At 42.8% G+C, this 27,623-nt stretch overlaps 3 protein-coding genes across 7 annotated transcripts in view; 2 read left to right on the top strand and 1 right to left on the bottom strand.

Annotated features, from left to right (window-relative positions):
• Positions 1–32: 32 nt before the first annotated feature.
• phf13 (PHD finger protein 13) lies at positions 33–6,593 on the top strand. The gene is made up of 5 exons (XM_033625446.2): positions 33–458; positions 1,345–1,446; positions 3,403–3,582; positions 3,669–4,089; positions 4,183–6,593. Exons 1-5 carry the CDS (start codon positions 414–416, stop codon positions 4,413–4,415), a joined length of 981 nt encoding a protein of 326 aa, XP_033481337.1. The 5' UTR covers positions 33–413; the 3' UTR covers positions 4,416–6,593.
• Positions 6,594–6,669: 76 nt separating this feature from the next.
• dnajc11b (DnaJ (Hsp40) homolog, subfamily C, member 11b) lies at positions 6,670–18,275 on the bottom strand. Its single transcript, XM_033625582.2, has 16 exons — positions 18,173–18,275; positions 16,690–16,819; positions 16,414–16,487; positions 16,142–16,243; positions 15,786–15,914; positions 15,546–15,668; positions 15,351–15,424; positions 14,808–14,997; positions 14,292–14,377; positions 13,404–13,520; positions 13,146–13,301; positions 12,817–12,886; positions 12,584–12,641; positions 9,810–9,952; positions 9,581–9,710; positions 6,670–9,465 (listed from the first exon to the last, which is right to left on the bottom strand). Exons 1-16 carry the CDS (start codon positions 18,245–18,247, stop codon positions 9,440–9,442), a joined length of 1,683 nt encoding a protein of 560 aa, XP_033481473.1. The 5' UTR covers positions 18,248–18,275; the 3' UTR covers positions 6,670–9,439.
• A 5,114-nt stretch (positions 18,276–23,389) lies between these two features.
• LOC117256965 (calmodulin-binding transcription activator 1-like) overlaps positions 23,390–27,623 on the top strand; it is a 54,287-nt gene continuing 50,053 nt past the window's right edge. For 4 of the 5 annotated variants that reach the window (XM_078166486.1, XM_078166489.1, XM_078166481.1 and 1 more), the window contains exons 1-2: positions 23,390–23,509; positions 25,680–25,775. In XM_078166486.1, the coding sequence (XP_078022612.1) occupies positions 23,485–23,509; positions 25,680–25,775 (121 nt within the window). In that variant the 5' untranslated portion in view covers positions 23,390–23,484. Of the gene's footprint in view, positions 23,510–25,479; positions 25,590–25,679; positions 25,776–27,623 lie in introns of those variants that run through there. The other variant, XM_078166498.1, reaches the window with a different exon arrangement.

The raw sequence follows: 27,623 nt of genomic DNA, 5'->3' as shown, positions 1-27,623 counted from the left end.
ACCAGCTGCCATAATAGTAACGAAGAAGAAGAACGGGGGGGGGGCAGGCAGCTGGTGACAGCCAAAGTGAACCGCTCCCCCAGCAGACTGAATCAACTGAAGACATAATCGGACAGCTCGGTGTAAATACAGTAGTCACGTTTACTGTTTACGGGAGACTCGTTTTACAACTTTGGGCCGATTAGTCGTTTGGATCCCGGTATTAGTCCAAGTAACGTTACCGTGTGTGCTGATGGCACACTGAGTGAACACTGTTGCTTCGAGTTTTAGCATAAGTAACGTTGACGTTAGCTATAACGTTAGGTGTATAGCGAGCAAAAGCTAGGTCAGTGTTTACGGTGGCGACGAGTAGTCCGTTGCTCTAGTCCGTCACGTTATCGACAAAACGCCAGGTGGTCAAGTCCTCGGTGAAGATGGGTGACATTAACCCATCGACATCCCACGTCTTTCAGTCGGAGGTGAGTGTTTTATGTAACTGTTTTACAGTGAGTAGTTTGCAGACACGGCTAACGCCGTTAGCAAACGTCAACTTGTTCGAGGTTGTCACCGCACGGTGTAGCAGCTGCTGGTTATTTAGCGTTAGCTTACCGTGCTAATGTTGTCATAATGATATCTACTGGCGCACACATTCAATAAGCTACACACGCAACGCATTTGGACAGGTTTATCCCAAACTGTCAACTTTCATTACTAAAAGTTGTTTACAGGAATGTGTTATTACTTCAGACGGCACTTTGTCAGGTTGTGGATGCTCGAGCTAGCCTAACGTTTCATCGTAAAGAAAACATTCCATCATCATTGCGAAGCATGCTAACATTAACGTTACTGAGCAGCGTATTCATGCCATCTGCTTTTATCGTCAGTTAACCGCAACAGTTGGCTAACACTGATGCTTTTCATGACTCTGTCTCTTTGGCGGCCTTTAATATGGATTTATGTATTGCTTCATGATTTTGTTTTGCTAGTTGTACTCCACGGACACTAGCCAGCGGCTAGCATCTTAGCGTTAGCATTAGTTACTTATTTGCTGTATATCGCTAGCCGACCTAGCTAACATTAGCTGTCGTTTTTAGTTGGTTAATCGGTGGGGGGTGGGTAGGAAGCTTCACTGACGAGTCCATAGATAAATGTCTGTGCGATTGATCTAACTTCAGCGTATGTTTGTCAACATGATATTTCTTTAGTGTGGTTCAATTTTGTTACGTCGCATCGAGCCGACGCTGAGTGTGTGTTTGCGGAGTACCGTTGTGATAGTATGCCGATCACTCAGCGTTAATGTCAACGCCATGTCGGGATGCATAGGTTTGATGCAGCTAATGTTTCTCTGACGTGACTGTGTTTCAGGGCTTCAGTCCGCCATACAGGAGGAGGAGGACAGTAGAGGATTTTAACAAGTTTTGCACTTTCGTCCTGGCCTATGCCGGTTACATCCCATATCCACAAGAGGTGAGTAATGGAGCAGTTAGTGCCTGAAGCTATACTTATCATGTAATCTCTTTATTGCTCTCATTTTAAGAGGATACATTTAGTCACCTTTGAGGACCGTTGTATTGGGTTTCAGTATGTTTGCATATGTAAACAAATACAAATTAACAGCTGAGATAAGTAGAAAAAAAGTACCCACACTGTGTTAGGTCAAATCAAAATGTCTGGTAAATTCATGAAGGCAGTACATTTACAAAGAATCTCAATGGACTGTTTGGCCACTGGGAGAATTGTTGGATGGATTTAAAAGGAAGCACATGTTTTAAACTTGAAGCAGATGTTTATAGACAACATGGATGTCATCACTTTACATAAATCATGCATATCTGTTAAGACGGTCATCAAGTACTCTACACTTTTTATTGGTAGATGGCATTGCATTGAAAGGTATAGTGAAACTGCTGGCATACTGTCAAGTAGTAGTATAGCTTTTATTTAATCATGAATTGTGTTGACTGAATTGGATATGAGATGTTGGGTTCTCTTTTTTTTTCATTGAATTGCGTCTTCTGTTTGAGGACAGTGAGGCAGATAGCCAGACAATGAGATTATCTTAAACTGATTCGTTTGTCTCTGTAGTTTCTCTGGCTCAGTGTGTTTGTTTTAGTTTTAGCATGCCCAGTGCTAACAACTAACTTTTTCCTTACAATTCACATGGAAAGAAAACTTTTTGTATGCAAGATTTCAGTCGTCACGCTCTTCATGGTATAACTTTATGGCGTCCTGGCTAGTTTGCTGGATCAGTACAAGTGTCTGCTTCTTTCAGATTCTCCTCTGACCTGTTTTTCACCACCTTAACTGAGCCTTCTGTTAAATGGCAAGAAGTCCTGGTCACACTGTCTATTAATTCATACCCATGTTCCTTCCTATAACACACCTATACACATTTATTTTGGTTGAAAACATTGATTTTAGTAAAAGTATAGTCATTAAAATGTGCACCTCCACTTCCTTTTACCAAGGGAGGCTGCTTTGACAGTGTTGTTACACTCCAACAGGTAAGACCCTCGTGTGGTGGGGTTATTCTGATACAGTTTTTATCAAAGATTGTGGTGGGACTCTCCAGTTCTGCACCTATGGCAAAACATTGCTTAGTCATTTTGTTTGAAACCACAAAACAGACAACACAGATACACCAGTTTTTTTCGATATGAGTGCAATATTTTTTGTCAGTCAGAACCGAATGATTTGACTTCCTTTTCTCACCGTCAGTGGCAGAGATTTCACGATTCTGACTTAATGTTGTTCAAGTTGTGGTCGTTCCTTTGAAGTTTTTTCTGTCACCGTTTGCTCCTCTGTTTCGCTCTAACACATGCTAGATTTGTTTTCATTTCCGCCCCTGTGTCTATGCAAATTTCTTAACACGGTGCAGGACTGTCTTGTGATTTTGTTGATACTCAGTGATGGTTTTATGCACCAGACGTCTTTGCTAAAACAAATACAGCTTAATTGTTGTCAAATTAGATTGAGAGCTCCTAGAGGTCTGGATTAAAGTTGAAAAAGGCAATAGGAAAAATAGTGCAGCCTAACATTCAAGCTGCCATGAGCTATGATGGTACTTTAGCATCGCCTGCAGTCTGATTACTGGTCACTCTTTGAAATGGATTCATAACACCAACCATGCTGTATTTCTGACACTTTCTGAAGTTCCTGAGGACACAGTGGCACTCACTCAGTTTATACCAATAAAAATGATAACCAAAGGCTAAAGCTTCACTGTACCCACACACATGCCTCTGGAAAGATACATTATATCATGCTAATCATGTGGACAAATGCATTTATTGGTTGGTAATCAGGAATATTACAGGATATGGTCATGTTATTGTTGAGTGGATGAATCTGTTAATGACCAGCTGTATTTCCGGATGTGAGTTTGCACTCAGTGACCCCTGCTTCTCCCATTTATTGTTACAGGACTCTCCACTGCGCAGTAGCTCCAGTCCACCCAACAGTACAGGCAGCACGGCTGACAGTGATGGCTGGACCCCGGGACCCCCAGCCTCCTGCCCCCAGCGCCCTCCCAAGGTCCCTCAGGACAGGAACAGGAAACGTCCACAGCCAGGAGCCCCACTGTCTAGTCACACCAAGAAAGACGTGAGTTGAATTGATGTCACATCATTAGCTTTGAATGTTCACCTTCATCACTTCTGACATACGTGCTCCTTTTTTCGCTCCTGCAGCACACAATCACCACCCTGCACCCGGATGATCGGAGGAAAGCTGACAAGCTGAAGAAGAAGAAAAGGAGAAAGGAGAGGGAGCATTCGGCCGGTGAGGAAAGTGGGGTTCAGCAGGCGCACTCAACAGTCTCAGAGCTGCCGTACCCCGTCTCCTTTGGTGGCCGAGCAATCAAAGAAGAGCCTGAAGATGATATCAGCATTCCCCTCCGCCCCCAGCTTCTGCCGAGCCCAGCCCCCTGCAAGGAGGAACCCAAGGAGGAACGTCGAAACTGGCATGGTCAAGACCTTGAAGAAGGGGTGGTAAAGGTACAGAAGGTGGAGGGCCTTTCGGGGAACAGAACAGTCTTCCGCCAGGGGAAACAGGTGGTGTTCAGAGATGAAGATGGATCAGGAGAAGATGAGGACATCATGGTAGACTCAGGTAAGGTTTTATATTGTTGCATACACTGCATTGCTGCAAGTCTGACTAAGGGACCAAGCTGAATTCAGTGTATGCTCTGTCCTATCTTCTCAGATGACGACTCGTGGGACCTGGTGACGTGTTTCTGCATGAAGCCATTTGCAGGCCGCGCCATGATCGAGTGTAACAAGTGCAACACCTGGATCCACCTGTCGTGTGCTAAGATCCGCAAGAGCCACGTGCCAGAGACGTACGTGTGCCAGAGCTGCCGAGAGTCCCATGGAACGGCAGATGCCCGCCGCTCCCACCGCTCACGTGTAGGCCCGCGCAAGCATCTGCTAGACTGACCCCAGACCGAACCCTGAACTCTGACCCTTTCCACTCCTGCCCCTCCCACCAACCTCACCTGCTGGACTGACCCTTCCTTAAATTCAGGTCTCGCACCCTTCAGTCTCTGTCCTTCATGGTCAGCCATGAACCCACATTTTCTATGAACACTTTGGTGGACCTATCCCAAGCCCTTATCCCGTTAGAAAACAGTTTGAGTGCTATTTTAGATTTACTAAGGTTTGTTCCTGCTTCCCTACAGACTCTGTGCGTAAGGCAATCACTGAATGGATGTCTGTCTGTAGATGACGTTAGCATAGCAGCAAACCTCTACTGTTGGGACTTGGTGTGAACACTGGAAACATTTGAACTGCCATATAGAGAGAGAGAGTACCCTCACAACTGCCACCCACTATGGTGCATGCTGGGATCTGTGGGAAAGACAGTTTGCACTTTTCTCACTTTTTTAAAAAAAGAATCCATATGACCTTTCTGTCACGGGGACAGGTATGTCTTTCTGATGAAACTGGATTTCGATTTCTCGTAGATGCCTCTATCAATGTTACACAATTAACCGTTAAAAATGAGAAAACAAGTTAAGCCTTGTGTTAATTGCTTCAGATGGTGCTATAGTATTAAGCTGAGGTATAATCCAATAGAACAAAGATGTAGGATAAGAGTCTAGAGTCTGCATCTGCTTCATCTGTTTGTTGTTCTGCTTTGTTATTTAAGACATTGTGAAAGAAAACCATTGAGGCTTGAAGCCCCCGTACAGCTGAACCAAGCGCTTGTTCCTCTCCCTTGTACTTCACAAACCGTCTTCCAGCCTCAGATACTCCTCTGAATTGAGATGTCACTCGGCCACACATGGTGTTTTAACACGATTTGCTTTTCAAAAAAGTTTAAACAGTGTTCTTATTTCACCAGAATTGTTTCAGATGAGGGTTTTTTTCTCATAATAAATAAATTGTTAATTCACACATTAAAAAAAAGTCAGATAACTGATGAGATTCAGATGACAGAGCTTTCAGTAAAGGTGTTTTCTTTTGCCTCTGATCAGTGATTGAACGATGGTATTTATCATAAACACTTTAGTTTTCCAAACCGTTATTAAAATCCACCTTTGTTTTCAACCATTTCACGTTCATGGCAGTTTTCAGAGACATGTTTATTTACAGAAGGGAACTCCTATGGCCGTCCTGTTTAAGTTTCAACCGAAAAAAAAAGCTATCGTAACTGGAATAGTGTTGTTGGAAAGGTTCTCTCAAGAGTCCAGTTGAAATTATGCATGAGTGTGTGTGTTTGTTTGAATGGTTGACACTGTGTGAGGATGTTGGCAATGCATGTGCTGCTATGGCTCAACAAAGCTTTGTGGTTTTTGTTCCTTTGTGAGATGGAGAAATGGATATCTGTTGAAGAACCATGGGCAAGGTCGGTTTGTTTTGTTTGTCTCTGAAGGGTCGAGTCAGAAGAACAGATCTCGGTCTCTTATCACCTCTCGCTAATGTTTTCACAGCAGTATTCAGTTACTTCCATATGCAGTGGGTTTAATGGAGAAAGTGTTCATTCAGGGCACTTTTTACCCTAAAACTTGCTGGAAATCGGATCTTAAGCTTCGTTATTAATGTGCCATCTGCTGTTGTTTCTGATTATATAAAAGCCATACTGTAGTGATTTTAGACTCAGAAACTTTTATATTAGTCCGGGATGGGATTTAACAATGCAGAATCAATGACTCGACTGGGGAGCGACTAACAAACAATGAATGTTTGGTATGTAAAAGAACACAAGACTTTTTAAGAGTTTAAAGTGGCAAAGCTCATCTCTGCACTCGTGTCTTCTGGTATTTACAATTGATGGTTAACTGGTTCCTACCCAGCAATGGCCAGACCATAAAAAAACATCAGGCGATGCTGTTTAAGGTGTTTCAAGACCTAAAATCATTTTGCTGTTTCTCAGGATGTTCATGTCTTGAGGAGAACCTGAGGAGACATCTTCAGGCACAAATTTCTAATCTTAGTCTGCGTCTCTAAGACATCAGTGTAATTAATGTTAACAATGCTCATTGTGATACAGCTCGTTTATTCTGATCTTGGGTTGTCCTATCCCCTTATTGAGAAAGCGTTGTCTGTACTGTGGTGCAAACTGTTTCTGTGAAACTATTGTAAACTATTGTAAATAAAGAGTTACCATTTTAACTTGTTGCTTTTTGTCTTTATATCGCAGTGCAACCGGCTGGTCCATCTGTGATGCTCTTGAAATCAAACAAGACTGTGATTGCTTCATATTTATTGTAGTCTTTACAGGACAGAGAACACAGGCTCCTCAGCCATACAGAATATGTACACACTAATGAGGGTCAATTAGGATGATGGGCTGGAGTTTAACAGCAGGGTGCAAAGTTTCTGCTGACCTCATGGTGGCACTACAGCAGAGGTAACCAGCTGACCTGTCAAAAAAACTCTGCATACACAAAACAAATGAGGAGACAAATACAACAAACAGAATCAGTGCACAATGGCTGCTATTACTGTGACCCCAACACAAGACAGTGTGGAGATGGCAAAAACTGACATCCTTCCAACTAAACACCAAAACGTATCCATCTCAGTGCTCAGTTTTTATTTCTGAGCCTTCACACACTCTCTGGTCTTGCAAGTCAGTCACAGTAATAGAAAGAAAATCAATGGAGGGCACCATGTAGAGTCAACTCATGACTTCTTGGACGTAAACTCTGTTCAGTAAAAGTGTACAGCTTCAATATCAGGCTTCAGGACCACCGACTAGAATGGGTGGGGGAAATCAACAGCATGGTATCCCAATATTTTGCGCAGCAATATTGTATCAATACACAGCTTTATTATTATATATTAATTAGCTGTAAATATTGCCAATGCAACTCTGGTAGCCTACTAGAATAATAAAATGCATTTCCAGTCCTCTGGACACATTTTGCTGTGATAAAAATGAATTGAGATGAAAACACTGAAAACTTTATCTTATTAGATAAAACAGATGTTGACTAAATGTTCCTTTGGGGGCAAAATTTTCAGTTGGAAAAACGAAATAAATCATAATATATCACAATACTCAGCATATTGCAAAACACTTTAAATCGTAATTATGTTTAGTGTCTTAAATACTGTGATGATATCGTATTATGGGGCCTCTGGTGATTCCCACACCTACAAGCTACACTCTGTTTTAAATACTGTATATCTTGTGCAAAATAATGACCTCAGTATTAAATAAAGTACCATTTGTGTCCTAAAGTAGTTGATAGTGTTTTCAGTTATTCCCCATTAGCCCATGAGAGACTCTCCCAACAATATCAAGAATAAATTACTATCACTCTTTTGTGTTTCCCTTTGTAGTTAGAGTGTCAGTCCACTCATACGGGTTCACAGTTGTAATGTGAATGTAATGTAATGTACATTTGATATTAAAAACGTTCTGTGCAACAACACCTATCTGTATCTGAACAAAAAGTGCATCATAGGATATTAGATTTCCCACTGTGATAGGAAAATAGCTACAGGAGAGGTCAATTAGTGTTTCAGATTATCACCTTAAAGATAGCCAGGTTATGAGTATGGTTTTAGCATCTTCAACATGACTAACATGGCGGCAGGTAAATCAAAAATGTGAAGAAAAAAAAAGAAGGGGGGGGGGGGGGGGGGGGGCATAAAACTAAAATATATGGCACAGGACAGGGGCACACACTGAACAAAGACAAACACATAAATGCAGCCGTGTAAATGTGCCATAATGTGTAAAATGGTTTTAGTGTGGCTCAGGTCAGCTACAGTCACAAGTTATTGCCCGCTTCAGCAGCACACCTCCATGAGGGAGAGTGTTGACCTACGCCCTCTACTGGCCGCATCCCAACCACAACGTATTCTTCATTCACATCCCCAGTTTTGCTGAATTATTACAAATCCATAGCAGCAGTTCCTGTTATCAGGGGCTATGGGCTGGATGTACACCAGCGAAGTACAAACTATATCCTTCGCTTATTAAAATCATTGTGAAAAAAGAAAATCTGTTTGGGCTGCAGCTGCACAGACAGAATCGATACACACTGACGCATATCCAATCGAAGTGGAATTTCTGCCTTTAAATTGCAGTCCGGCCTGAATTATTTAAAAACTCTGTATGAAGAATTCAAGCCTGTCTCTCTGTGGGTGGATCACTACCATCAAAGGGCATCTCACACTTTCCCTCCCTTTACAATCCCTCCCTTAACTTCCACATCTCGACCCTCACAGACAGCAGTCTCAAGCACCAGTTTACACCTGAGTGGCGGACATGTCACCAAAAGGCATAATAAATTAGGATGAGATGTTATAACGAGTGAACGAAAAAAGAGTTACACAATCGATCCTCAGTCCTGGCCGGCGTCAGGGTCACCGAGACCTGCATAGTGTTGCTCTAAACATTTACAGGAGTTAGTGAAAAGACAGATGTTATAACATTATAAGATTCAAACCTACCAGGATGACACACACACACACACACACACACACACACACACACGAGACAAAGACTACAATGATATGGGGTAGACTTACAGCACGGCTCATTTGTATGTACCCGACATAACAAATGTCAAGAAACATCTTTAAATGTATGTGCACTTTTAGCTCAGCATTTACGGGAGTGGTCACCACGTCCGCGGTGACCATCAGTCCCTCTGTGTAGTACATTTAAAAAACTATGTTCAGGGCCAGTGTCTGATCTCCTGCAGCAGGCAGATATTTGAGCAGCCCTGTCAGGTGTAGCGGACTGGAGACACAAAGGGTGACACCTTGTAGAAACTCTGAGCTGACTCCTGAATTCTGCTGAACTGCGGAGACGGCTCACAGGAGGAGGGAGGAGTGGAGGAACTCGATAAACAGATTCACTAATACCATGACAGAAGAGGACCAGAGGAGAGAAGCAGACTTAGTGTTGACGTGTCCCCTCCGCTCTTGGGTTCTTCTGTTCACACAAAGTCGGTTTTTATCTGCATTTTGCCCTCTGGTGCTACAACAGCGGTGGGCTCCTAGGACTCGGACTCAATTCTGTGAGCTGAAAACACAAAAAATAAACCTAATTTGAACACGGATGTGTGCACATACTGTCGTAGTGTGCAGCTATATTATAATAACACTGGGTCTTCTGGGTTAAGTGGCTGCATACTAACATTGCTTGGGTATCCGTAGCGACTCAGTGTCTGCGGAGATGACCTGGTGCATGACACCTCTGAACTGGTACAGTAATTTGAGACTCTTCTCCTCTCCAACGCAGGGGTCGTAGAAGCCCGGCAACCCCGCCTGCACACAGAGAAGCAATGCATATGCACGCATACAGATTTGTAGATAATGCAATGAACTCACTGACATACAAACACACACACACACACACACACACACCTTGGAGGCCTCGGTGAGGATGAGCTTGGAGTCCTTGACCAGGCACTGCAGAGGCACAGTGACGTCAATGACCTTTGCTTTGTCCTGCTTCTGGCTGGTGTCTGACACAAACTTTCCGTACCAGGCATTCAGGATGATCAGACCTGGACAGGAACATAAGGTTTAATTGTTCAGTGCTTTCATGTAACTTTGTGTTAAAGTTCTAAGACTTTTTTAGGCTCAATAGATGTATTCCTCTCAAATTTGGGTCGTAAATTTGTTAAAATCCATCTTAGTGAGCACTACTTTCCCATGATAATCCATCCACCTGACAGGTGTGGCATATCAAGATGCTCATTAAACAGCCATATTACTACTATGTCCCGAGTTTTGAGAGAGCATGTCATTGGCATGCTGACTGCACGAATGTCCACCAGAGCTGTTGACTGTGGTCTGAATGTTACTGTCATTACTGTTAATGTCATTACACTACCATAAGACATCTCCAATGTCATTTCCGTGAATTTGACAGTACATCCAACCAGCCTCACAACTGCCGACCATGCGTAACCACACCAGCTAAGGGCCTCTAGCATCTTCACCTGCGTGATCGCCAGAGAGCAGTCACCTGGACAACTGGTTTTCACAACCAAAGAATTTCTGCACAAACTGCCAGACACCGTCTCAGTGGAGCTCATCTGTGTGCTCCTCATCTTCCGCAGGGTCATGACCTGACGGCAGTTTGTCGGTGATCGGTTTGTTAATGTTACTGTGCCCCATGGTGGTGGCGGGTTTTTTGTATGAGCTAACATGAGGTATGAAAAATGAACACAGGTGGATTTTATTGATGGCAGTTTGAATCCACAGAGATACAGAGACAGGATCCTGGGATCATGTTGCAGCATGATAATGCACAGCCACATGTTGCAAAGATCTGTACACAATTCCTGGAGGCTAAAAGCAGCCCAGTTGTTGCACGGCCTGCATACTAACCAGACATGTCACCCACTGAGCATGTTTAGGATGCTCTGGATCAGTGTGTACGACAGCATGTTCCAATTCCTGCCAATATCCAGAAACTTCACACAGCCATTGAAGAGGATTGATCAGCTCTGACCTATCGACTCTATGTGAAGGAGATATGTCGCACTACATGAGGCAAATGGTGTCACACCTGATACTGACTGATTCTTTGGACCAAGAATGCATTTCTGTAGTGCTAGTCATGTGAAATCCTGATAAATGTCTTTTTAAAAGATAAAACTGCACATTTTACAGTGGTCTTTTATTGTGACCATCACAAGGCACACCTGTATAGTAATGCTACTGTTTAATCAACATCTTGTTATGCCTATACATGTCAGGTGGATGGATTATCATGGAAAAGAAGAGGTGCTTGTTAACACAGATTTTAACAAATTTTGACAAAAATTTGTGAGAAATGTATCGAGTGCACAAAAAGTCTTTGATTTTTAACTTTAACCTGTGAAAAATGAGAACAGTTTAGTGTATATATATGATTTGTAATGCTTAGTTTAAAACAGAAAGCAGTACAGACAGGCTGGAGTAATACATAGAATATGACAGACATGGGGAGTGTTACTGTGTGAATTCTTCCTGGAGCTGTGCAAACACAGAACTTATGATAATTATGTCAAGCTGTGGTAAGACAACAGTCAACAGTCCGCTACTATGTTAGCTACATATCATTACTATATAGCAATGGCTACGTTCAGATGCACACTAATAATCCATTATTCCAAATATGAAAGTATGTTGAATTTTTTTAAATTGTAAACCGTATAACCCATTTGCATACTCTGAAATAGGCCTTTATTCAGGGCAGCATTAACCGATTAAAACATGCAATATGCCGATATTCAGGTTTTAATAGCATATGTACATGTGCACAGTGCATTCTGAATATACCTCTCATTTGGAGTATTTACTGCAGTTTGCGACACATGGCCTCTTGCCTGTTAACAGTCAGCTCTGTGTGCTGTACACAAACCAACAAGCCAACAGTTTGATAGACTGGGGTAGAGATACATGCCCAAAAGAAACACACGTACATCTATACTTTAGGCAAGGCTTTATCAACAGGTTTTTGAATATAAACAAATACCGCAACACCTCGAAGAAATGAAAGAGGGTGGAAAGCAAGCGACAGACGCTCCACTTTTCCGTATTCTGACATGATACATGACGTGTTAACACGGCTGCATGTAAACAGGAATATTAGTGGAATATTCATTTTCATTAGCCGTGTAAAGAGCTTAGTAGGAATGTTGTCTTTATTGGAATAAGGGTGAAAAACTGAATATTTTGAGCGTGTAAATGTAGTCGTTGTCTACATCTACTTCTTGGACAGAAGGTGCTGTGAACACATTGCATGGAGTGACTCTTCAAATAATCACATGCACCCTCTACACAAATATGACAGGAAATCCATTAGCACACTGAAATGATAGTCTTGATTTACACCAGTGTACACTCTGGTGTTGTGCGCACAGACGTACAAGCTTAACCTATGTAAACACTGCAGTATGGAGATGGGCTGCATCATCATCACTTGCCTCACAGCGGTAGATGATGGAAGCCAGACTAAGAAAAACAGAATCTTGGAGCTACAGCAGATCATGCTGTTAACGCAACCATGAGAAATGTGTTTGAATTACACATTTGGATTTCGACCAAGTTTTGGCTGCAAACTAAAAAAAGGCTTCAGTTTCTCACCCTGGTGCAGCGTCTGTGTGTGTATGTGTGTGTGCGTGTGTGTGTGTGCGTTCCCTCACCCATCTTGGATTCTTCCGCTTCTATGATTCTCCTCACAGACTCCTGCATCAGCAGAACCTGCAGAGGAGCCAAGGGAGAAAGAGGGTGGAGGAGGAGGAGGAGAGCAAAATAGAAAAGGATAGGAGAGAGGTTTTCAGACGAGACGAGGAGAGCTGAACCTAGAAACAATGATCAATGATCCCGGCACACAAAACGAATAACTGTGTGTTTGCATGTGAGTGTGAGTACTCACAGCCGACTCTGCCTCGTGCTTCTTCTTGGCGATGTCTGTGGCTGAGCTCTTCCTCTGCAGCTCCAGCTCTCTGAGAAGCACAAAGCAGACATAAACAATCACCCACCGGGATTCACTGTGGAGGCTCTCTATGATGATGGTGCCAGTGTTAGAGAGATGCCTGGCAGTATTAACAACTCCCATAATCAAAATGTTGTATTTCTCCCTGACTCAGGGCTGTGGAGCTGTCTTCAGCAACCACACAGCTTAAGGAGTAGTTCACAGGATTTGGTAAGGAAAGAAAAGAAGTGTTGAGTGTCAGAGGTCAAGAGGACAGGAGATTTACTGACTCCTCTTTCTGTGCTTGTGTATATGGGATGATGATCAGTCTGTGGATGGCCATGTAGACCAGCAGGGGTCCCACGGTGGCGTAGAACACAGCACTGGGCAGCAGCTGATCTGTGAGGTGGACTGGGAACAGGTACGTCTGACTGGCTCGCGCCAACCTGCACGGAAACACCGACAAAAATACACACGTGCATTAGATAACGATGCAGGGAGACGAGGACCCGTGAGAGAGTGAGATCATATTTTGCATTGGCCAGTACTTGATCTTGAGTGTGACTCCCTGAGGAACCCCGATGCTGACAGCGGCTGACAGGACACTGTGTCGGCTGATCTTCCTCTCTGCTCCATATTCCACCACAGTACCAAACCAGCCCGTCCTGGAAAGGGAGAAATGTAAAATGAACAGAGACCGTTAGAGTTCGGCAGCTACTGAGGACAGTAACACGGGCAGAGTGGGATAGAGTAAATCATACAGCTAATACAACCCCTTTTTACATTTCCTGCAGGTCTTTTATGCTGCATGTGTCCTGTCATTGTCTTTTATTTATTTCCTTTCTGCTGTATAACTAACATTTACTAGAGATATATTTAAAGCCCCAATTTAATGAAATTAGTTTCCCAAAATCATTGTCAAGTCAAACTCAGTGGAGTGGGCAGATTCAAAGGTTTGGATCCAGGCAATGAAATTACTCATTTGCAGGTCACATAATTAAACGCTTTATAAAGGACATGCGAGGCCATGAAGCCTGAGCTCTCATGTTTTATTCACTAATAATCACAAAACAGTTATTTTTCTTTTATCTTGACATTACTAGGATTTGAAAGACAAACTGCTTTCTTTAATTATGTCAGAAAAAGCTTCAGTCATTTCACAATTCTCTCAATTCCTCATAACTGCAACAGGAAAATTTAATTAAAAAAAAAAACAACAACTTTAAATCCTTCTAGTCACGAAAAGTATAATTTAACACCAGGCAGAAAATCAATGTTTTCAGCTGATGTCAAGTTGCTCTTTTAAATACTTAGACGAGGAAATTCCTTCAGCTAATTAATAGATTAGGACATATTTTTTGCAAACTGCCCGCCTGGTAAACCAGTAGATTTACAGAAAATAAGTCCTTTGAGACAGGAGAAGCAGACGGACATACTTCACAGAGCCTTTCACTTTGGTCTGGTCCTCATCCTGGAACTTGTACTGGTAGCTCATCATTAGGTAGGAGTGAGGCACACCCAGCTGGAAGGTTGGGGGAGGAAGAGGAGTGATACACGATGAATACAGTATATGAAGTGGGAAAAAATAGCAAATCTCATGGTTAGGTAAATAAAATTTCAGTCACAGTACAAACTGTACTTATGAAAGCAGGTAGCCATGCACTGTTCACTGCCTGCCACCCTACAGTGTGTGTTAGGGCTGGACAATATGGAGAAAATAAAATATTGCAATATTTTTAACCAAATACTTCAATATCAATTTTGTGATGACAGTGTAGAGGTGACTACTGGTGCTTTTACAACATTTTAACACAACATGTAGCCTTTAAAATGTTGAGAAACACTTACAATATTACGATATCTCGTATGGCATTACAATATTGATATAATACCAATATATTGCCTAGCCCTAGTGTATATGCATTTGAATCTGTGCTTATGTCTGTGTGTACCTGCAGAGCCAGAGTAAAGTGGCTGCTCTTTGTGTCTCGGACCAGGCTGGTGGTCATGGCGCTGTTGGGCCCCCAGCGCCACTGCAGATAACCCATGGTGTTCTGGTCCAGGTGGCGCGCTGTCATCAGAGAGCAGCTCGGCCGCAAACCTCGAGGGGAGAACTGCAAACCGCACTGGGCTGTCAAGAAACTGGACAGAGGAGACAAAAAGAAAGAACATATGTTATTAGACAGCTTTGTTGAATACTTGATTCTGATTGCGGCGATAACGGCATGCTACGGTCTGTTATCTGCTGCTAGGAGTAACAGACCATTGCTGTACATGCAGATCTGATCACAGACTCTGGCAGAAGCAATTAAATTAATTTCAAATCAATGTTTTGTGCGATATTATTGATTTCTTTAGTAAGTAGCCTTGTAATAAGTGAGGTCATGTACAGTACATGGATCATTATTGGAAAATACACCCAGACAGGGTCACCCTTTCACAATAACGACCCATACATGTATTAACGTCCCCTGTATCGAACAATCAGGCCTTACCACCGTGGAGTGATGTTGCGAAACACCTTTAACCCAATGAGAGGTCCAAGTATGTCTCCTGCACCCAACTCCAACTGCAGAGACAAATGCACAGAAATACATAATTATCAGTGTAAAATTTCCCAAAACAATCTATATTATCCCATCTAACATTTAACACATGCACTTTGTAGCTGTGTGAATCTGTGTGTGTACCTCTCCCCAGCCCTTGGCTGACGTAACCCTCCGTATGGTCATGTTAATGTTGCCTCCTCCGTTCCCATTGTGTGTAGAGAGCGAACCAGACAGCACTGCTGTGTCAGAGTTCGTCAGAGGAGCCTGAATAAAGACAGGAAAGTTGTCCCTGATAACACAGAGAATACTACAGAGACCCTGGTTTAGATACATAGCTGTGTGTCAGGTAAATGCTAAGTGAGTGTGTGTGTTTTGTTGTACCTCTATGGACTGGGAAATGTGCATCTTGTTAATTTCAATATGAGGAAATCCTCCTCCTGGCATCTCTTCAAAGTCCTCATCATAGCGGTCAAACAGGTCTGTTGCATCCACGCCCACGCTGATGGTTCCCTGAATAATGAGGGTGTGAAGGAGAGAGATTGACAGAATTAATTAAGAAAGAAGGAAGAAGGGTGAGGGACATAATGAAATGAATGTGGAAACCATTCACAGTCTAAATTGAGTTGTGTTGCACAATTTATTTAGTATATCTGCATAAAAGTGGCGGCCCACACAGGAAATACAGTGATAGTAGTGAAGCTGAGAGATGAATGAAGTGTAGTTGTGACTGAGAAAACCTTGGGGTTAGTTCTTTGCTGCAGTCTCCTCTCTTCTCTTTCTCTCTGCAGCCTTTCGTACTCCTCTCGAATTTCTGCTGGAGTTCTCTTCCTCTCCACCACCTACAATACATCATCACCATTAGTTTATCGATCATTCACCCCATGTTATGCTGACTTCATGAAGAAAACTCTTTCTCCAGCATGCCTCCACAGTGAATGAAGAAGTTTTCCTTTGATGTAGCAGCAAAGCCACTCAACTTTATGACAAAAAGGTTTTCTTAGATACACACCTCCCAGCCTTCCACCTCCAACCCTTTCTTCCCAAAGATGTCATAGATGGCTCTGGAGTGAGCATCACTCAGCACTGGGGGGAAAGAGGGAAATTACAGTTAAGTTCATAATGGTGTTGTGTGTGTGTGTGTGTGTGTGTGTGTGTGTTGTACTTTGAATGGTATTTTGTCTGTGTCAATGCCCTGTTTAATCCTTTTAGTATTTTTCCAAGGAGAATGTCAATATAAATGTTGAACTAAATGGGTTAAATTCCAATTACTTGTAAGTGTCCCTACCTTCATATGCCTGGTGCACCTGGTTGAAAAGCTGTTCAGCTTGACTTTTCAGCTCTGGGTCTCGATGTTTGTCAGGATGGTAGAGCATACACAGCCTCCGATATGATGCCTTGAGCTCTTCCAATGTAGCCTGTGACAAGAGAGAGGACAGGTTTCACTCCTGAGTAGGGCCGCAGCTAACTGTTGTCATTATTGATTAATCTATCAAATACTTGAATGAATGAGTGTGAATATTACTGTGTCATGCCAACAGTTATGTCCGGTGCCTTACAAGACACCATAAAATAAAAGAAAGACAGGACCAGAGTATTGCATACATATTTTCAGACAACACTGAAATGAAAGAAAATGGAGCAAAGCCACAAAAGTGTCCTATATGATCAGATCATCATTTTGTGAGACCAAATTCATGGATCACTCACAAAAGCATTTACTGTGTGGCACTGAAAAAAATCAAAATAAATACTAATTAAATAAACTTTCTTGCCTTCTCTTCCAGGCTTTTGCAACATTATTGGCAGACACATTACAACAACCATTGGTCATCTGAGCCCCAGAAAATGTCAGGGTTTATACGAACTATTTCAAGGAACATAAACTCTCTCAAGTCATCATAGTTTGTACAGCACCCAAATTACATAACTCATACATTCTGTTTTCCTCCTGAATCTTGTTTAATCGCCCAACTTCTATGGCCAGAGGAAGAATACTATGTTGATTAATCAATCACCTTTTCTGTTAAATACCAGAAAAGGTGAAGTCTTTAAATGCTTTTTTTGTCCAAACAGTTCAGTACAGTTGCTATCATATAAATAAGACACATTAAAGTGGGAGATCTTTTCATTTGAGAGGCCGGAACCTGCAATTTTTTATTTATTTTTTTTGCATTTTTGCTTTAAACTCACTATCTAATTCTTGCAGATTCATTTTCAGTCAGTTAACTATCATTTAATCAAGTAATCATTCCAGCTCCACTTCTAAGTGCTGACACAACACTGCTGCATTAAACTCTGCTATTTTAAATATAATGAAAAACAGCTTTCAATCCACTGACATGAAACAAGAGATTAAGAGTGCGATAACGTGCTTCTAGCTTTGTAGTCTGCCACAGTAATGTTAGCTAACGTTATCCAAGCACAGCCTAAATCCCAGCCAGGCCTTTGAGTCTCCCTGGTTTATTGAGAACTGAGATTTGAGGAGATGCTCATCGGTGGAGACATATTATTTCTGCAAACACCCACTTAGAGGTGCAAACACTGCCTGCATTGATGTAAAGTAGATGCCAAAATATCCTGCTTTTCATGCCTCTGCAGCATCAACCGGTCCCTGCCTCCACGGATGATGGTGCTGATGAAGAAGACCGCTATCCAAGTGGAAGCTGGTGTACCGCCTGCTAACCGCTTGCTCAATGGAAATCTACCCGACGCTCACGGCGAAAGGTCCGTCACTATTCTGCGTCACTGTACAACAAAATAAACCGTACCTCTTTCCTGACGTTGAGTAGAGAGTAGTAGTCCTGGTTGTCAAACTCAAAATCATCATCTAAGGACGCCGCCATGTTTGCGTTTGCTACGGTCCCGCCCACCCCTCCGGTGTCCTGGAAGCTGATTGGACAGTCACACAGGGGAGCGGAAGTTGTCCCGTCGCCCTCTGCTGGCTGTGTTTGAGTTTGAGCTCAGCGCCAAAAAGATTTGACAGCTGCAGCTCCATACAAGAAGACGATGGTGAGGAGTGTGTTTTCTTTTTTTATAAGGCATTGTTTTTGTCACTGAGTAGAAAAACTTGTGTCCTTTTCCTCTCTTTCTCATCGAAAACAGTCGTTAGCTCACTAACGGCTAACGGCTAACACTGTTTCTCAATGCTGATTGGTTGAACAACAAACGGTCACTACTACGACTGTTAACTAGACTTTTCTTGATTGGAAACTTTACAGTACAAGAAATAAATTATTAAGTATATTATGTTAAATTGTACTTTATAACTGCAAATTCCCAACTCTTAATTCATAAGCCATTTACGAATCAACAGTTCCCCATTCACTGCTGGTTAAGTGTTATGTCGGAAGGTGTTTCCTCACCTTAATCTGACTTGTTTAATCTGCTCTGGATTCCTGGGGCAAAATGAGCTGCTGGGCCACCATTAATTGCCCTGTTACTCTCCCCTCTATGTTTTGTATATTCATCGTGGAATATTAGTTACCAGGCCCCAGTCTGCTGTGTAGTAATTCGATTAGGGTGAAGACAGGTAACATGGGACAAATAAGGTTTTACATCTTGGGCTCTTAAAAAAGTAGCAGCCAATCACCCAACATGATGTAGTGTTACTACACATGTGCTCTATATGAAACTCCAAATTAACCAAGGTCTGCAGAGCAAAGATTAAAAAACACTGGTCCCTGAACTTGCAAGGTAAAGCATGTGGCATGTTGATTTTTCCTTTTGGTAATACCAGTGCAGTAGCTAAAACAGTAAGGGTATAAATAGTTGTAGAATTTTACATTTTATTAACTGACTTATAATAGATTATTTTACAATACATTTTACTTTTTATGGAAGAAGGTTTTTTTTTGTGATCAGGTAAAGTTGGACAAAAATGTAAGCTAAAAATGTTATAAATTTCTGAAGTGCAACTAGGCTACCAGCTGCCATAAAATCATGACTTATGCCATTGTGTCCCACCCTGTAATATAACAGACACTTTAAGCATTTTTGTCTCTTAAAAATATTGAAAGCACATACATGCATGTCTGTTGTGGACAATATAGCACCAAGGGAACAGGCAGCAAAAGAAAAGGGAAAGCACAGCGGTGAAGTTGCTGGTCTTTTTAATGAACAGATAGGTTCCATTAATGATTTCATGAATAAATGGATTTAACCTTTTAAAAAACAAACAAACATAACTGTCCCATTTCACTTTACCTAGCTGTCCTATTTTACCTGAAAATGTCATAGGAATTTCTCAAGTATTTTATTTGACAACAGGTTTTCTTTATAGAAATATAACAGAGATACATATGAATACATAGGTGGATAAGTTCTGTCTTTGTAGTCTACCAAAAAGTGTCCCAAATTACCTGATTTTCCCCTAAACATCAGCTGATTTTGGAATATGGAACATTGAAACCCTATCAGATTAAATAATGACTCTTTTAAAGCAGCATTAGGACACTGGGCTCCTCATTAGGACAGATCCTCACAATCAGATAATAAAGCAAAGACCACCTAAGGCTATTTTCATGTTAGTTGATATTGTACTTTCATAATGTATACTCACAAAGTTACAGATAGTTTTACCACTAATTAATTGCTACAATGTGAACCTGGGGCTGCTGGGGGTCTGGGGTCTGCCCAGTTTGGTATTCCAGCTTCAGTTTCCTGTCTTCAGTCTCTGTTGCTCTGCTGTCAGTAAAATTTCCCTTATCTTTCTTTTCTCAGTTGTTGCAGTGATGGAGGAAGTACTCAGATCTGGTACGTTTGCAAGAATAAGAATGCCATCTAAAGAAACTCCACTAGCCTACAAGTAAAAGTTTAAGTCTTTGTAGCAAAATGTACTGGAGGAATCAAAACTTAAAGTACTTATTTTGCAGAGTGCTTCCTGTTGGCATGTTGTTAATTGGTGGAAGAACTTAGTACTTTACTCAAGCACTGTACTTAAGTCCAATTTTGAGGCACTTGCTACTTTCTACTTCTACTCCACCATATTTCTGTTGCAAAAATTGCTCTCCTTACTCTGCTACATTGATCTGACAGCTGTAGTTGAAGTCTGGCAGATAAAGGGTTTACAGACAAAGCATGTTAGTTTACAGAATAGCATGGGTTGAACTACCAACAACATTAAAATGCTGCACGTTAATGCACCAATATGATAATACTGACAGGAGCAGACCAGTACAACTGCCACACACCAACCACTTGCACATAAACATAAACACATAAAAATAAAACAGTTAAATACATAAACGTACAATTTTCTGAAACTTTCTGAAAATTTTCTGAGCAGCAATCACAGTGACCGAGAGTGCTATTTTCTCAATCCTTCATAATTGACCTAAATTCCCCAAGAGTAATCACCTCAGACAATTTCAGGTCCTTCTGTAAATTATTCCAAGAAGAAGGGACATCATAGTTAAAATGTTTTTTGTCTAGTTCTGTTCGAACTTTGGGGACCAACATCAGTAATACTGTGAGGGTACATATGTATGTACACAAATAAGAGGGAACCAGCCCAAGCAGAGACTTATATATAAAAAAAAAACAACCAATGCAAAAGTCCGCATACATACAAAGAAGCCCATTTAGCAGCAGCATACAAAGTACAGTGATGAACAAGGCTTCCACAGCCAGCAATTAATTGTAAAGCACAGCACAGTGTACAGTGGTATTCAGTATCCAACTTCTATAGGCGTTGGTCAGGTGCATTCATAAAGAGCAGATCACCGTAGTCCAGTAGAGGCTTTTTTTAAAAAAAAGTTGCTGAAATCAAGTGTTTACTTGCCTGGAGGGAAAAACTTACATTTAATTTAATCTTTTTAATGTGTGGTTTGAATGACAAATTATTTAATGTTATTTTATCATATAATTTTGGTCACATTTTGAATGCAGGATGTCCTATAATAAGACTCAGCTCCACATCAGCTTCAGAGCTGGAATGACATACACCACAGGGTGTTTACTTTAGACCAGTTTTATTAGTAGACCATTCTTGATTGGTAAAGTACAGATGCCTCAAAATTATTCTTAAGTGCAGTACTCAAGTAAATTATAGGCCTCCTTAGGGGAGACAGGGGTGGGTTGACACTCTTTTCACTCTCTGGCATACTTCTCTGGCATAATTTATGTTTGAATATTCTAACCAACAGAAACTGAAAAATGAAGGTCTCAGCTATCTATAAATATGTTTTAATGTACACAGATATTTTCTAAAATTAGGTCATTTGTGTTTAAGGCATGTTGTATGTGTGTGTCAACCAGCCCAATATTGGTTAAAATGATGTATTTACAAAAAATGAAGAAACCGGTAGAAACAATCTGAAGATTTTATTCAATCAAGAACCAGAAAAAATGAACATTTAGTAGAATATCTGCATATTTTTTTAAACTAAACAGCATTTCTAAGCAATTCATCAGTGGGAATGTGTAATTACTTTTGCCATTGACCATTCAAAAATAACAATAACAGTATAAACATTATTTTTAATCTTTCAAAGAATCTTTCAAGAGCTGTGTGGAAACCAACCTCTGTAGCCAATAAACCCTGGTCTCCTCTAATGTCCACCACCACTACTCAAAACAAGAATTTAGTTTAATATTTTTGTTCATGTTACACTGTAGTTTCTATTTAAAATGTGTATCTACCAGCCTTAATGCTGCATTGTAGGCTACAGCTTTGTGGTTTATGAAATAACATTTGCCTTGCACGCTTGTGTATGCAGTATCTTTCCTTACATCGGACAGTGACACGGGGTTTTGAAGGTTTAAATTAGGCCTAAATCGATCATTTTCTGGCTACGCATCTAATACATATTCCTTATTGTTATTCATCCTGCTTGAACTCTGACTATGCCAAGAGCCTTGTGTGCCTGTGCACTTGGAGGCTATACGCAAAGCATACGTAACTGCAGACGAACCATTCGAAAGCTTAGTTTTCCGTGAAGCGTGTCTACGGAGAGGATTTTCTCTGTCAAACACAAGGCTTTGGTGCAAAGGCGATATTCAGCCCCGAGGCACAGAGTGACAGTGTGGGTTTGAAACAAGAACATAACGATCCCGGTTATACCCCACTATTTAGAAAGGATAGCCGAGTATAAAACGGTAGAATGAAACATCAGTGAGGATGCTCTGAGAGGCTCGTTAAGAGAAAACTTAACTTCCCCTAAGAATATAACCGCAAAGATACAGCCATTTCCTGCTCGAGACAAAACAGGCATCGAGGGGAGACGGAGGGCATGTTTTTCATTTCATCCTATAAGTTTTCCCCTGACCTATCATCGCTTCAATTCAATAACACGGCTCAGAGAGAGCAGGTAGTGAGTGCGCACAGCCTGTGTAGGCGCGCGTGGAGCTGTCCTTTCAGCACCGCGAGCTTCAGCACCACGGCGAGTGACAGCACCCGCCAACCCATCGACAAACCTACACCGCGCACCCGAGTCTCTGTCAGGCGTCATTTAGATTCAAGAGGGGTTCATAATTTATGGCGAGACACGACCTTACATCGCATTTTGTCAACAGTCCACTGGATTAGCATGTGGAGAAACGAGCGCGCGCGTTCGTATGCGTGTGTATATGTGTGTGTAATATATACGTGTGTGTAGGCCTACGGTTGTGTGTGTGAGTGTGAAGAAGACGATGATGAGCATGATGATGATGCTGTGGGAGGCTGTCAAGGTGTCCTCGAATACAGACGTCGTTCAGTGACGTGAGAGAGGAAAGAGGAGAGAGAGAGAGAACGAGGAAGAGTGCGCGTGAACGTCAGGGGGGGAGGGGGCGGGGCCAAGCGGGGAACAAACGGAGGGATGGAGAGTTCCGCGAGTCACCATCACGGATCCCCGCCGTCAGTCCTCACCGCCTGGACCAATGGTATCGCTGAACGCGGCAGGCTCGCCCCCCCACCCCTTCTTCTCAGCCCCGCCCCCCTCCTTGAGCTGTCCTCTCTGTGCACGCGCGTGGTCCCCCCCTCCCCCCCCTCCCTCCCCCCCCCCACCACCACCACCACCTCCACCACCACTAGGTCGAGTCGAGGAGGAGGAGGAGGAGGAAGAGGAGGAGGAGGAGGGATGAGGCGCGCGGCGGAGGGGAAATGGCTGCCGAAAACAAGCCGGAAGGTAAGCGAGAAATAACGGTTTTTATTTGAGGTGGCAGAGTCCCGCTATTCGGGGTTCAGTCGAGGCGATGGAGGGACGGAGGCATAGAGGGGGAGAGAGATAACGGCAGGGCTTTCCCTTTCTTCCAGCCCGTCCCGAAAACACGGACGCTGGTGCTGAACCAGCGACTGTGTGGAGCACGGTTAACCGACAGCAAATAAATAACGGAAGGAGAGTTGTCCCGTCGATAGGCTCTGAGTGAGCCGGGATAGGGTAGCTTTTCACCGTCCAGCGCTTGCCAGCGTTTCCCCCGAGCAGCTGGTTTATGAGTGCTTTTGAAGCGTTTAGCATAAAAGGGATGGGGATGAGAGAGGATGAGAGTGGTTCACGCTGAAGGAATTCAGATGCTTTCTGTGCGTGTGTGTGTGCGCGTGTGCGCGCGTGAGTGTGTGTGTTTATCTGTCTCTGTATCTCTCCTTAAACATAAAATAGACCATTGAATCCTAGATTTCCTTCCCTGACATGCACACAATCTCCCAGACCAGCTGTGCGTTTATTTAGTCACAATCCAATGTGTGTGTGTGTGTGTGTGTGTGTGTGTGTGTGTGCGTGCGTGCGTGCGTGCGTGCATGCGTGTTTATGTTTGTGTTCATTTGATGTGTGCTTATGGTTGCTAAGGCAGTGAAGGTGAGAATCTGGCTGCATTTGGGGAGGAGGAGGAAGAGGAGGAGGAGAAGGAGGAGGAGGAGGAGGGGGTGTATATGTGTGTCAGTTTTAGGTCATATGTATGAATGTAGTTTACATTTTTCCTCCCTCAGCTAAACTCTTCAGGGTCATTATCATCACACACACACAGCCACCGCTTCATTCAGACTGCTCCAACTGTTATTCATCCTTTTATGAATTATTTAAGAGATGACCAAAATCACCATGGCAATATTATCTCCGTCTCAACTCATAGGTTAATGAAATCTTTATTTCTTACTCAGTGTGTTTGACATTTGTTTATAAACACCCCCTGGTTGTTAGTCTGCTCTGAGTATTGCTTTCGTTCTCTTGCCTGTTCAAAGTACTAATATCACACATCCCTGTTAGGCCAAAAAAAACACAACAGCTGAGTGTGTTGTCAAGGATGAGACGCAGTTCCTCAGCAACTTAGGAGCTAAAATGACATACAGCGCATCAGTTTTATTATCAGGCTACTCTTAATTGATTCCTCTGATCTCCTCCTCAGCAAAGTGATACTGAAAATGACAGGAAGAGTCTTTAACCCTCTCTCCACTAGGGAGCAATGATGAGCAAGATTTCTTTAATGGGCAATTTTTGGACAAGTTGAGCCACACAAGAAGTATCATACATATGAGAAGCACATTTTCAGGCATTCAGCACTTAAAGTCAGACACACATACATAGAAGCGTGCAGACAAGCATGCGGAGTGCAGCCAGAGGCGAAGGGAAGGCCGTGGGTTGAGAGTCCCGTTGCGTGAAAAGACTAGAACTGTAGATGAGACAGATGGCCCATGGGCAGATCAGCAGGCACTGTACCACATAAATATAAAACCATCCCCCTGCCCATACTGTACTGTACCTACACACACACGCAAACAGACTCACGCATTCACAGTATGAGAGTTTTTTTTTTTTGTCCACTGCCCCCTCGGTGTTATGTGTAGAGGAGATGTAATAATTTACGAGCCTCGACCGTGCTGAATGGAAGCCAAATGAATCGCAGGGGCGACGAAAGCAGGAGACAGCCATCCACTCTCTCCATAACCTGGCAGATGTGCGTGGCGCTGATCAGCAGAGTACACCAGTGGGCATGAGAACAACATCCACCATATAGCCTGGAAGACCATCTCCCTCTGCGCTGGTTGGTCTACTTTGTATCATAGCAACAGTGGTCAGGGAAACAGAGAAATGATGAGAGAGAAGAGAAACTAAAGCTGGGTACAAGTTAGTCACACACATGGAGGCAGTGTATCTACTGTGGCCAATCGATCAGGGGACACAATGGATGCAAGTTAGTGGATCAGAAAATGGATCAGCCCACATGCATATCACATGGAGTTTTGTTTCTGGGCTTTAGAGGAGGAAGAATGAGGTGAGGTGTGCGACGGCCAAGAGAACCAAAGTCTGGAGCGTCTCCTAAATATGTCTTTGTCTCTTTCTCGCTCTTATTCTCTCTTTGCAGGACTGAAGAAGATAAGAAATCCAGAGCGAATGGTCAGGATTGCCGTCGGTTACACAGGACACACCCCTCCCAAGAGTGACGACACCGACGCCAACAGTAAGAGACGCGCAAACACTCTTCACACTGTTTGTGCGTGCGCGCACACATTTGTCTGTAGCACAGGGTGACTCTGGGAGCAAGTATAAAAGCCTTCTGGCAGAATGATGTGATGCGGGAACTGAGGTCTCCTTCTCATCTGCTCTGTAACAGATCACACTTACACATACATACACACACACACACACGCTCACACTCACACGTACACAAAACAAACACACAGTGTGTCTCTGCGCTGAGACGTCATTCCAATTCAGCTCTGTTACACATCATGTTTATTCATGCATGCCAGTACAGTATTAGCGGGCACACACTCACACACACACACACACACACACACACAATAAACACTGCTGCACATAGCCATAGAGAAGGCAGGGCTTACTTTGGCTATCAGTAGTTTATTGTCACACCTAATCTGTACACATGGCATTATGTATCTATAATCCTCAATGGGCCTGGTTAAACTAGAAGTGAGATGGAGTGTGTAATCTGGGGTCGCCGCATGGTCGTGTATGCATGCGTTTGTGTCCTGGGCATGTGTGTGATTGCTGTGGCGTGTTAGGGGGACTATAAAGGCAATGATTGCTTTGATTGGTTATTGATTTCTGAGGACATGACGCAGATGCATGTTTCTGCCTCGGTGTATATGTGTGTGTGTGTTAGGGGGACAAATTGGAGGGAAACAAACAGATGTGAGGAGGAGCAGACAGACACGCTGCTTAGTGAGGTGGAGGTGGAGGCGGGGGTTATGGGTATAGAGGGGGTAGGTATGTGGAAAAGCCACACACACACACAACCCAACCCCTTTTTCATTTTCCAAAAGGAGCAGATGGCCTCGTACCTGCACCAGACCCTCTTATTTTGTTAAGAGGGATGTGAGCAAACGAGACTGTCGCAAAACAGCAAATAAAGAATTAAGAGAAAATCTGAAAAACAATAGAATAGAGTAGAATAGAATAGAACAGAGAGTCCTGTTTGGGATGGCTGTTTAATATGAGCTGAGACTTCCCGAGCCTATCCCTGTCTCCTATCTGTTCTCACGTCCCAGCTGGAGGATTACTGGAGGAAAAGTTTATCAGCAGAATGATAAAATTAGCATGCACGCCCATCTCTCTATCCTCCCCCTCCTCCCCACCCCTCCGCCCCCTGCTCTCCCGCTTTCTCTCGTCTCTCCCTCCCTCTTCCTGCACTCTCGCTCATCCCATGCTATGCTCCCCCCTTTCTTCTCCCTGCCCTGGCTCTCCCTCCTGCCCTCCCACCCTCCCTCCCATCCCTCTATCTAGCTGCCTGTGCAATGAGCCTTTCTTTCTGTCACATTAATTTCATCCCGAAAAGGGGGAAAATGTGAAAATTTCCCCTGACGCCTCCTAATATCAGTAGGGGGAGAGTTAAGAGTTGCATTTGGAGCGTTTTTCTCTCTCTTTACTGAGGAGAGTTTTATAATTAACTGACAGCCATCTCACAAGGGCATTGGCTTGTTTCTGTGTTAAATATGGAGATGACAGTTTTATGAGGTAAAATATTCATCAGTCGGAGGCCGCTCTTCTGTGTGATTCCAGTCTAAATTATGGCATTTGATAGGCAACCAAAGCAGTGTTTCACTTTGGTCGAACATTTTCACTTTTTAGCACGCATACCTCTATATGACTTAATGAGCCAGCAGTTCAACATTAGCATGCAGGCTTTGTCACTCTTTTGGACTCTTTTTTACTAGATTAGCAAGTGAGTGAGTGATCTATGTACAGCCAGAAATGTGTGGTGTACTGCTGAGGGACTCACATGAAGCAATGCAGGTAATGAAGCGGTTTTATTATTTCAAATATAAATGTGAATGGCGCTGAATTT

Source organism: Epinephelus lanceolatus, chromosome 1 (assembly GCF_041903045.1).
Source record: "Epinephelus lanceolatus isolate andai-2023 chromosome 1, ASM4190304v1, whole genome shotgun sequence".
NCBI lineage: Eukaryota > Metazoa > Chordata > Actinopteri > Perciformes > Serranidae > Epinephelus > Epinephelus lanceolatus.
The sequence above is the reverse complement of the archived record's forward strand: the minus strand, read 5'-3'. Positions and strand labels throughout refer to the sequence as shown.

Bases quoted from the DNA above. Each gene is read 5' to 3' on its own strand.
- phf13 (XM_033625446.2), top strand. From the start codon at position 414: ATGGGTGACATTAACCCATCGACATCCCACGTCTTTCAGTCGGAG. The intron at 3,583-3,668 runs GTGAGTTGAATT...TCGCTCCTGCAG, and splicing joins CTAGTCACACCAAGAAAGAC to CACACAATCACCACCCTGCA. The intron at 4,090-4,182 runs GTAAGGTTTTAT...CTATCTTCTCAG, and splicing joins GGACATCATGGTAGACTCAG to ATGACGACTCGTGGGACCTG.
- dnajc11b (XM_033625582.2), bottom strand. From the start codon at position 18,247: ATGGCGGCGTCCTTAGATGATGATTTTGAGTTTGACAACCAGGACTAC. The intron at 14,998-15,350 runs GTAAGGCCTGAT...TCCTCTGTCCAG, and splicing joins CGCAACATCACTCCACGGTG to TTTCTTGACAGCCCAGTGCG. The intron at 12,642-12,816 runs GTGAGTACTCAC...GCTCCTCTGCAG, and splicing joins AGCACGAGGCAGAGTCGGCT to GTTCTGCTGATGCAGGAGTC.